This window comes from Dermacentor andersoni, chromosome 11, assembly GCF_023375885.2.
Source record: "Dermacentor andersoni chromosome 11, qqDerAnde1_hic_scaffold, whole genome shotgun sequence".
NCBI classification, from domain to species: domain Eukaryota; kingdom Metazoa; phylum Arthropoda; class Arachnida; order Ixodida; family Ixodidae; genus Dermacentor; species Dermacentor andersoni.
Window position 1 is genome coordinate 103761580 of NC_092824.1, and position 11665 is coordinate 103773244.

Genomic DNA, 11665 nt, shown 5'->3' on the forward strand with positions numbered 1-11665 from the left:
ATAAGCCACCCATAACACTGGTATATTTAAGGCATGAGCGTTTCTTATGCCTAGTTCTCGACAGCTCGCCCTCTCTGAGACACAGGTGCAAGGTGCACACAGAAAAGAGTCTACGAAAGGCAGCCCACCTCTTCAATAGAGTAGCGCTCAACTGAGTTGAGTGCAGAGGAAGTATCACTGCTGCCGCCAACAGCATAGATGTGGTCGTGCAGGACTGCCACACCAACGTAGGCGCGACGCTTCCGCAGCGGAGCCAGTGTCTGCCACTCATTGGTGACCGGGTTGTACGATTCAACAAGTGCAAGCTCGCAGTTGAGGTCATTGTATCCACCAATGACATAGATAAGCCCTGCAGAAAAGTACCAATTCTCTTACTAAGGCAGGCATAGACACATTGAAACATGAGCACTGCAAAGACTAAAAAGCCATTCCCACAATCATGTCTGTTACACTGTTCTGTTGTGACACTTGTTGGGATGGCCAACTATTTCACTCCCAGTAATTTTCACCTGTTCTGCTCGACAACTGTGCGACAGTGGGAGCAGGTAGATCACGATTACAGCAGCTACACTGAGAAATGGTACTAGTGCTTCACTACCAGTGCCACAAGAGGAACAAGATATAGTGTAAGGGACCAAGTTCCTCTGGTTTAGCTTCAGAACAGAAGTGCACATGATTTAGCATTATGCATGTAAGCTTTCAGAGCACAAAACTGGCATGAGTGAGCACATGCACATCATTCCTTTGCAGGTCAAACATGCTAAATTTTTCAACACAGACCCCACATGCAACTAGTCTGTGTTTTGTCCAGCTGGTATTTTGTACAAAATATAAGCACTTGCATCATTTTCCAAGCTCCTAAAAGTGCAGCCCACCACCATAGCCAACTTGTGCTACCCGCTGCACTTGTGAATAGGAGGTGGTCACCAGTTTGCAAGGTAGTGTGTACAATACAATGCAATTCCAAATTTACACGGTGCACATTAGTTTACTGCTACAACTGACTTTCCTTAATTTAACTCCAGTTAATTCAATATTTCAGTTATTTTTATTCTGACTGAAGGCCTCAGCCGGCGGCCGCACATTTCTATGGGTCAAGACCACTACTACTACAGCGAAACCTCATTACTATTTACAGCACATTAACAAACTTTTCAGATTAACAAACTCTTCAGAAATCCCCTGCTGACTTCTTATAGTTTCAATGTAAAAGTATTTCAGTACTATGAACTTCAGAATACCGAACCTTTCAGAATAACAATCGTTATTCAGTTCCCCTGTGATATTAACAATGCCTCAGTACTAAAAATTACTATTCCGAAGTCTGGGGATTCTTAGATTTCCGTGTATCCTTGACGGCAGCCGAAACAGTAGGCTAGCAAACGACAAGGCGCGGAGAGGGGATGTTGCGTTCGGAAAACTTGAGATGGCACTGGAGAAAAAAAGAAGAATGAAGGCGAATGGGCGGAGGCAACGATGCATGAAGTTTTACTGTGCTCTGCCCAGAAAAGCGTCGCCCAACAACGAAGGCGCGTATCTTACTTCTTTTCCCTTCTTTCTGCACATGCCTCTTTCATGCTGTTATCTGCCGTACTAGCTACGCGTGCGGTGAAATGCAACCTCTGTACTTAGGGGGATGCAACACGTTCACACTTTGCACTTTCCAGACTGTGTCATTTACATAGATCAGGTGTCTGCCTCGAGTGAGAGTTACCGTGTCCAAGGCAAGAAATACGAAAAACAAGTAGCAAGAAACACTGCGTTTTGGAGGCAAATAGAAAGGAGCACTGCGATTTCGAGGCAACATGGAGCTACCTTTTTGTCGGTAGTTTTCTTGGCATCAGTGTCTGTGTTGCGCACATCACTCTTATTCATCATCAGCCTGGCTACGCCCGGTGCAGGGCAAAGGCCTCTCCCATACTTCTCGAACTACCCCGATCATGTGCTAAATGTGGCCATGTTACCCCTGCAAGCTTCTTAATCTCATCCGCCCACCTAACTTTCTGCCGCCCCCTGCTACGCTTCCCTTCTCTTGGAATCCAGTCCGTAACCCTTAATGACCATTGGTTATCTTCCCTCCCTATTACATGTCCTGCCCATGGCCATTTCTTTTGCTTGATTTCAACTAAGATGTCATTAACTCGCGTTTGTTCCCTCACCCAACCTGCTCTTTTCTTATCCCTTAATGTTACACCCATCATTCTTCCTTCCATAGTTCGTTGCATCGTCCTCAATTTAAGTAGAACCCTTTTCGTAAGCCTCCAGGTTTCTGCCCAGAACGTGAGTACTGGTAAGACACAGCTATTATACACTTTTCTCTTGAGGGATAATGGAAACCTGCTGTTCATGATCTGCGAATGCCTGCCCAACGCACCCCAGCCCATTCTTATTCTTCTGATTATTTCAGTCTCATGATCAAGATCCGTGGTCACTACCTGTCCTAAGTAGATGTATTCCCTTACCACTTCCAGTACCTCGCTACCTGTCGTTAACTGCTGCTCTCTTCCGAGACTATTAAACATTACTTTAGTTTTCTTCAGATTAATTTTAGACCCACCTTTCTGCTTTGCCTCTCCAGGTCAGTGAGCATGCATTGCAATTGGTCCCCTGAGTTACTATCAAGGCAATATGATCAGCGAATCGCAAGTTACTAAGGTATTCTCCATTAACTCTTATCCCCAATTCAATTCAGGTCTCTGAATACCTCCTGTAAACACATTGTGAAAAGCATCGGAGAGGTCGTATCTCCCTGCCCGACGCCCTTCTTTATTGGGATTTTGTTGCTTTCTTTATGGAGGACTACGGTGGCTGTGGAGCCACTATAGATATCTTTCAGTATATTTACATACGGCTTGTCTACACCCTGATTCCACAATGCCTGCATGACTGCTGAGGTTTCGACTGAATCGAACGCTTTCTCGTAATCAATGAAAGGTATATATAAGGGTTGGTTATATCCTGCACATTTCTCTATCACCTGATAGTGTGAATATGGTCACTCATTATATGGTGCTTTGTGGCGGCAGAATCTATGAAAATTAGCAACAGCACTTGCCAAGAGCAAACACCAACGTTTTCATGGAGAGCTCATGGTGACAACTTATGAACTTATGAAGGGTTGATCGGCGGAATGGTTCATTTGGGGGCTTTTACTAAAACTACCTTTCAGAGTAACAAACAATTGACCGCGGTCTTCTAAAGTTCGTTATGTCAAGATTTCACTGTATATTGGTCCTATAATTGGCCCTCACCAGAGAATCCAAATTTTACTGGCCAGCACGCACCCAATAAAGTGACCCCAATGGCTGCATTGTTGGTCTTGGCGACTCTAGAGGATAGTGACTGCATCTAAGACATGCTACCTCGTTTTAACAAAAATGCTAATTGTCAACCTGCCCCTTTGCAGAGCTTCAAGTGAAAACAACTGTTTATAATTAATTATTACTGCACTCACCTTATGTTAACACGCATATATTTCCCACGAAAATCAGTTAAAAAATTGTCCATGTTTACAATAAAGTGTAAAATGAAAACTGCATCAATCGCCTTAGCAACAGCCAACTGTGAGAACCAGGGTCGTTTAATTAAAAATTTCTGAGGTTTTGAGTGCCAGAACCACAATCTGATTACCAGGCATGCCCTAGTGAGAGGCACGGAATAATTTTTTGACCACCTGCTCTGTTTTTCATTGTTATCACAAGATGGCAACTGAACAAATTTTCCGGTTGGCAATGATTTCGTGCCACCTTTGTCATAAGAACTTCTTCAAAAGAGAAGTTATTTTACATGTTAAGCTAACAGCAATGGTGCCGCACTATCACACACTTTCGACATGTTGGTGGCTTGCACAGCATCATGAAGTGACGAAGTGGTTAGTCTAGGCGTGGGCCACCCTCCTGTTTGTAATGGCTGCACATATGTTCAAGGAATGCAGAATATCAATCAATGCAGTCCACTGTATCAAAGAATACCCAGCGAACCATACAGATCACCTTTTCAGCCATAGCAATAGAGTTGCCCGAAAGTGATGACAGTAGGCATTAGATTTACCGTGAAGATAAACTTTACACATTTCACCATTGTGCAATTGCCTGAGTCTGAGGCATGCAACCTTTTGCAAGTTATAAAATCGGCTGTGCGTTAGATTTGCAAGCATGTTATTTTCTTACTTTGAGCCCATAAAGACTAGGTGTGTTCAGATCGGGCTAAAACTGCCAAATAAAGCAACAGTACGCTCAGACATATCTTCTGCCTTTTCCATTAATTCTTCCCACCTAATAATCTGATCAACTCTGTCGGTTCTGTTAAGGTTAGATTAACGAAAATTGGCTGTATTTATAATTATGGGTGAACATGTATGCCATTTCCTGCAGAGCCCTTTACCTCTCAAGCTCATGCTGTGGCTGCCCGCCTAGTTTGTATCAATTTCGTCAAAGATGTTGAAGCCGCAGTTCTTGCGGGACCAGCTCATTTTGACCAATTCAATTTGTTCGGGGCATGCAGCATACTTTGGACATCCACCAACTTTACTTGGGAGATTTCACTGCTCTCTTCGTCAGGTATTAGACAAAAACATGTAAGTTTTTCGTACACACCAAGGGAAAGCCCCCTTTCCAAGAACAACCTACCTTCATGGGCAAGCACCCCCATGGCATAGCGGCCAATCGTCATCCGGCTGATTATCTGCCATGTGTCCAATTCAGGGTCGTACTTCTCTACAGTGTCACCAAGCTCGGCACCCACCCAGCCTCCCACGGCATACAGGAAGCCATCCAAGGCACACATCCCTGCATAGGAGTAAGCAAGGCAAGAAAAGAAGCGAGTACTCTCAGAATATGATTCGGACTCGAGCTATAAAAATTGAGCACTCACGAATACAACACCTAAGACCGCTTGTAGGCTGTTCTGATGATTATTAAATAATGGTAACTGCTGATAGTGGCACCACCAGGCGGTTATAAGAATGAAGCAAAAAAGTGAGTCGAGTTAAATGGTCTGATCGGCTAGTTGATTTGTGCATGGCTTGCAAAAAGCACTAGTGAACATGATGGACAAGCAAGTAAACATCGAGACAACCACAAGAGCAGGTGCGAGAGAGAAAATGTGGGGGCTTTTTCTCCCTGAATATATGACTCTGTCTAGGTACCATGAAGAATAAGTTTTTTTTGCTCATTTTGTATGCGCAAAAAAACGCTCTCTTTCCCTTTGCTCGCGCTAAAAGGTGGCACTCATGAAGTCACCATCTTTCCCGTCTCACCCTCACACACTTTCACTCGCACCTATTGCAAACAATGCGTGGGGCGCGATAGGATCTTATCCGGAGCATGATGCGGCGCCACTTCGGCCATCCCGCTCGTCGCGCCATGCGTGATTTTATGATTTTAGGGATTCGTTTGCAAGCAGCCACTCGTAATTCAATAATCTGACCATCTGCGTGTGCAGAAATTTCCATTTATTGTCTCGGCACTCCTTTGGGGAAGGAGTGAAATTTTGTTATATTAGAATCGCATACAAACACACTTCTTGTCCATAGAACACGTGGTGTTCTATGGACAAGAAGTTACGTAAAGTTAAATACTTCGTTACATCGAGAATTTCATTACACTGAAGTTTGTTATATCAAGATTTAACTGTATATAATGGGAGCACAGTTTCAAACATGACACGAGCTTAATCGTCATACCTTGCTGGTGAAGCAGCGCACTGACACAGGGCAAAGTGAAGACACACAAGAAAAGACGACACAAGCTGCTTGTGCGTCTTCACTGTGTCACTGTCAGTGTGCTGCTGACTAGTCCAACTTTTCACATTAATGACATGAGGTGCTCCTCGTGTCATGTTTGGCTGTGCATTTTCCCCTCGTGTCAGATACTTATGTGATCATAGCGCAAACCCATTTCTTACAATTCTGGAGAAAACCAGGTTTGCACTTTAATCACACAAATATCACAATTAACCCATCTTCATGCGTTTTCCGGTGCTCACCCATCATGCAGCGAGGTTGAACCATAGGTGTGATGGAATCCCATCGGTTGGCCACAGGGTCGAACACTTCGGCACTGTCAAGGATCAGGCAATCGCTCTCACCACCCGCGACATAAACAAGCTGGTTGAGTGCTGCGGCCCCTGGCCCAGACCGCGGGTGGGCCATGGGAGCGAGTGAGCCCGCCCACTGGCCCCGTGCGGGGTCGAAGCGCTCGACGCTGGCCAAGCTGTAGCCCTCACCAAAGCGCATGCCCGCATGCCGATGACAGCCACCCAGGATGTAGACACTCTTGCGAGCACACATGCGTGGCTGCTGCTGTACGTCCACCACTTGGACCTAAAGAGTTACATGTTGGACAAACATTCGTTCATTCATTCAGTTACACTTTCTCGAACCACACTGAAAGAAATGGAAACACTGGTCCAACCAATAAGCCAGACTAGTAAATGGTCTGATTGCAACAAGGCGCGGGCAGCCTCTTTAGCTATGGCAAGAAACAACAGGTTATAACAAAGCTGCCAAAAAGTAACACAGATAAGGACAATCCTCTCATTTGCTTATGATTCACAATATAGCGAAAGTAATATAATGGACAAATTACAAAGCCATCAGGCGTCACGAACAGGTCACTACTACCCCGTGACAACACTGCAGACAGTGTGCATACAAATGAAGTAAAATAAAGTTAACAGGAGCACGCGAATGGCATTCTACACAGATAAATGACTTTGCTTCTGGCAGTGAAATTAGAAATGTTCCAGCCACAGTGACTCAGTTGGTCGTGGGTTCGATTCCCAACGACTGCCGCTGCATTTCGATGGGAGAAGAATTTCAACAATGCTAACGTATGATTTAGGTGCACACTGAGAAACCCTGGATGGCCTAAAATAATCCAAACCTCCTCCGCTACAGTCCCTCATAACACAGTGTAGTGATGGGACACTAAATCGCACAACATAATTACATTTTTATTTAAATTTAAGAAAGCACTGCCAACTATATACTCTTGAACATGAGCAGCTGCTAAACACATATTCTGAGCAAATCATATGTTGAGACATGCTCCTGCAGTAGTCACTGTTTTCAGGTTAATTGAATGTTCCCTATGAGACTGGTATCTGATGCTCACAGCTGTCTGCCCTTTATGAAAAAAGAATGGCTGATATGACCTGTTAGACAGGTGTCTTGTGAAGCCTGTCCTTTTTCTGTCATTGCTTTTTACCAAGTAACGCAAGTTCGTGCCAGAATTTCTTTTTCCATTAACACACCTCCTTACTATTCATGTGTTCCCCAAACCACTCATTACGTACTCATTACTGCAGGCAGCCATGACACCATGCATGAGCTTGCACCCTGACCTGACTGCTCTTTCCGTCGATGCAGAGCCTCCGGTCTGGTTTGAGGTCCTGGACCAACTTGAGCAAAGCCTCGTGCAGCTCTTTGTCGGGGCAAGTATCAGCATACTGCTCCAGTTGCTTGCGCGAGATCACCGGGAACCGGATGGCTTCCAGCACATCGAAAAACAGCACGCGCCGCTCTTCCACGTTGTGCAAGATCCACTTCATGGTGGCATCGAAGACCTGTGACCAGAGGACGCTCACTCTGATGACCTAATAGTACCACAGTGAACCAGGGATACATCCTCTAACGATCCCACTTCACTGCCCATTCTTCTTGAACTTCGTCAAGAGCATGGGCATTGCCATGCTGCCGTTATCACTGAGATTGGGCTCTCAACATGACACGTTATAAAAGATTGGAAAATGAAACTGAATGTTACACACAACGGACCCAAGTGGCATAGCTTGCTTTGCTGTAGCCCTTAAATGCAATATGCCCTTCTTCAATCTCAAGCTCATTCCAAGAAAGGTGTCAGGGGAATAAAATTCAAAGCAATAAGACAGCAAAATGCATTTCTATGCTTATTTGGCTTCAAGTGATTCAGCACAAGCACATCTCCATCGCAATGCATGACAAATTGACCGTACTCCATGCTAAAACACAGTAGAACCTAATTGATAAGATCCTGTTTCATACAATTTTCTGGTGCCAATGTTTGTGATGAAGAACACAAAAAAAGACGACCTAATGCAGTTCTTCTTTTTTTATTGGTTAATATGTTCACAGAAAACAAAATTTTTCGGCACCAACATTCAGTACACCTTCAAACTGCGATCATATGATACGTTTCCTGGACACTAGATCCTGTGTGAGCAAAAAAAGTGAGGCATCCACGATTGAGAGCAGTAGGCGCCTGCCACAGCAACTTCCCCGCTGTACTTCCCTGCCAGTGTCACATGAAAATGACGGAAAGCACTCAAGTTTTCTCTTCTGGTATCAGCAAATTCCCTTGCGAGTTGTTGCACATCACATTCACAGATATCGCCGACCACTGTATTGCTTTACACCCTAATAATGTGCATCATAGGGCAAGCTCACTTATCTGCTTCGCAGCACGTGTGGCTTAGTGCCACTAGATGCCTACTGTATGCCTATTGTATGCAATAGGCGATAACCCCAATGCGCTTGTCATGTTTCGCTCTGGCAGCATTGTATTTCAGCTTCGCACACACCAGATCCATTTCGTCTGTTTCGCTTTGTAGTCTTAGAACACTATGCAATAATAAAATGACAAAACACGTCTTGCACCCTGACAGCTCCACGCACAGGCTGCAATGATTCTCGCTGAGTGAGCATGTCAAAACTTCCCACCAAATTTCCCTACCCAAGAAGCTGCTGACCCAGGCCGAATTTGAAGAGCACAAACGCAAGCAACAACCTGCGTGTGGGGCTGCTTTAGCCCCTCCAGCTTGGCGCACGTCGGTGTTTCGTGCTGCAACATTCGCGTAGGTGTCAACTTTAGTTGAGGCTGTCAAATTCTCTAGTGACTTCAGGTCGTACATTCTCCCAGTTAGTATGTTTTTCTTGCATATTTTTCTAAAACATATCAACAAAGCTCCAGTATCCATTCCATGCAGTTGCCAATTGAAGAAAATATCTGGCAGTGTGAATTTCGGTCATGACTATGGCGCAGTCATTGCATTTAGGAAGTAGTATGCACAATTAGGTGAATAGTATTCATACACAACTGTGTTTTGTAAAAAATACTTAAGTCATATCTTAGGTGTTTCATCGCGTAAGTAGGAAGAAAGGGCATAGTCTACTGAGGCTACCACCACCAGGGTGTCTACCCAGTTGACATTTCCAAATTCCCTGAGGTTTCCAGGTTTTCCCTGAGTGGCCTTTGCAAAATTCCCTGAGTGACACAGAACCTTGTTTTAAGTCAAGACAGGCTGACACCATGTTGCCCGATGCTGTCACTCTCTATAAGCATGCTAAAAAATGAACAAAATGACTTAATCCAGTTTGAATGGTAAGGAGTAGCATTTATTTTATTCAAAAAGAAATCAGAAGGGAGGGGTTCATAAAATGCACAGCGAATAAAATATCTTTGAAAAAAATGGTAAAGCTTAGTGCAAATGGAATTGAACATCATCGAATACAAATAAAAAGGAGATGCATGCGGAAATAAGTATTTTCGAATATCCCCTTCAGTCAAGAATTATGACTGACTGTCTATACATGCGTGAAACATAGATGTTGCTTGAGACTCCACTGAAAGCAAAAGAATGACTCTGAAAGCAAAAGAATGGTGAGTCATTATAATTACAGAGTAACTAAATATTTGAACATTGTAAAGTCAGTCATGCTACGTATCTTCAGAAAAAGGATTAAATCCTCTGCTCGAATTACAAGCACAAGTTACTCATTCGCCTCAGGGAAAACACGGGGAATGCAGGAGATGGAAATTCAAGACGATGAGCAAAACGAGAACACGGTGAAAGCAGGAGCTAACGTTTCGACAAGTGGACTTGTCTTCTTCCAGGCAACGTATGCTTTCTTTGCCACAGTATATATAGGTGGGGTTCTTCTGTGTGTTAGCGTGTCGAATTCCCAGTTTTCCCGGTTGGTAGACACCCTGGCACACTCAGAGGAGAGAGACCAAGCAAGATTTCAAGCTGCAGTGGTGTCATGATGTATAGCAAATGAAATGTACACTTCAGGTTCACATATGACGAGAGCTGCCTGTACAAATTTCAAAGGAAGCCACAGGTGGCGTGGGGCAAAGCCTACTTCCAGTTTATTGCTTGGTTTCCCCCCCCCCCACTACTGAAAAAGTATCCCAAACAATTTTTCTTTTCGTTGGTTATGCTTATTCTCAATGTGTTTTGCACATTTAGATAGAAAATAAGCATTTAATTTGGGTGTTTATATATGCCATCAATAAAAGGTTAATGTGCTGCATCACTACTCAGAAGAGAGACACAGCTATTGAAATTGCTTTTTCTTAGAGATGAGAAGCTCGATAAGGACAGGCAGTCAAGACAGTTGAACAACACAAAGCTTTGCTTACTTTGACAATGATCCTTGACGGTCACCGTCACTGCATAATTTCCATGATTGTTCCTTCTGTGCTAAATGTATCAAGCTATAGACTACCAAATGGCGTAAATAATCATGCTGAGTTACATGCAATGAGTCAAGGTCAGCTTTGTGCAATGAGTACCTGAAACTCGTTGTCGATGCTGAGCCCCTCGCTCTTCAGGAAGTGGCGCAGTGTCTCTGTGGGCAGCTCGTAAAATTCCTCCTCATTGATGACCTCGGTGAAGCGCCTCTCTATGAAGCGCTTGGCCTCCAGCTTCAGGTTGGTGCACGCATGCATTTCAGCGAAGCGAAAGATGCCTGCACAGTGGAAGCATTGAGCAAATATTATTTCAACAGAACATGCTTTGTTTGCAGCAAAACACTGAAGCACTGCTGCTGTAGCAATGTTAAAGGCACGCTAACAGAGAAGGCTCCAGGAAAGCACTTCAGAGGAATTTCAAGAGGGCAGAGAGCTTAGGGCTGCTGGACTGCCTTATCTCAGCGAGTAATTGAAAAGTGATCGGCTCGGTGAGAGACGTTTCTCAAACAAATATTCAGTGTTTGACCCAACATTTGTATAAGTGTTATTAGCATTTTTATTACTCAAACACTCCTAATTGTAAACAAATAGCATACCAAATAAAAAAAAAATATTTGCTCTGAACAGTACGTCACTATCTGTTTTAGATAGGAGCAAGTGCATTTAAATCCCTCTAGCAGTTGGCCCCAGGAGACCGTTTCTGCATTTCATGTACACAGCCAAACCCAGATATATCATATCTGAAGGGGATTACAAAAAAAGTTTGATATATTTCGACAAAAAAATAAAAATATTATGCAAAAATTTTCAAGATTTTACAGCTGTTCGTTCTACACAAAAATTTATTATATGTGGGTTCGATATATGCGGGTTCGACTGTATGGCTGAATAGGGAAATTGAAACATGCCCGCAAAACTAATGCTTCCGTGGCAAGACATTTCAAGCTTGTCAATGTTTTTTTCTTCTTTTTTGCCTTGGAGAAAGGTGCTAACCCTCTAAACCTTGCAAAAAATATTGGAAAGTGTAAGAGCACACCACATAATTTACTATAACATGTGCTTCTAGATATCAGTTTCGGTTTCCATACAAAGGAGGTACTAGATGTATCATGACATTACAATATATCCCTTATTTTTTTAAGGAAATACGTCCCCATATCTAGCCTCCATGTTACACATTGTCAACAAGTCTTTCTCTGTGCCATGGCATCAAA

General features: G+C 43.6%; 1 protein-coding gene across 1 annotated transcript in view; it reads right to left on the reverse strand.

Moving 5' to 3' along the window:
- The window catches only part of LOC126539213 (actin-binding protein IPP-like), a 37260-nt gene that overhangs the window by 10502 nt on the left and 15093 nt on the right, over positions 1–11665 (reverse strand). The window contains exons 4-8 of the mRNA XM_050185961.3: positions 10554–10729; positions 7345–7566; positions 5986–6322; positions 4629–4787; positions 129–349 (exon numbers count right to left, since the gene is read on the reverse strand). Of these exons, the coding sequence (XP_050041918.1) occupies positions 129–349; positions 4629–4787; positions 5986–6322; positions 7345–7566; positions 10554–10729 (1115 nt within the window). The remainder of the gene's footprint in view (positions 1–128; positions 350–4628; positions 4788–5985; positions 6323–7344; positions 7567–10553; positions 10730–11665) is intronic.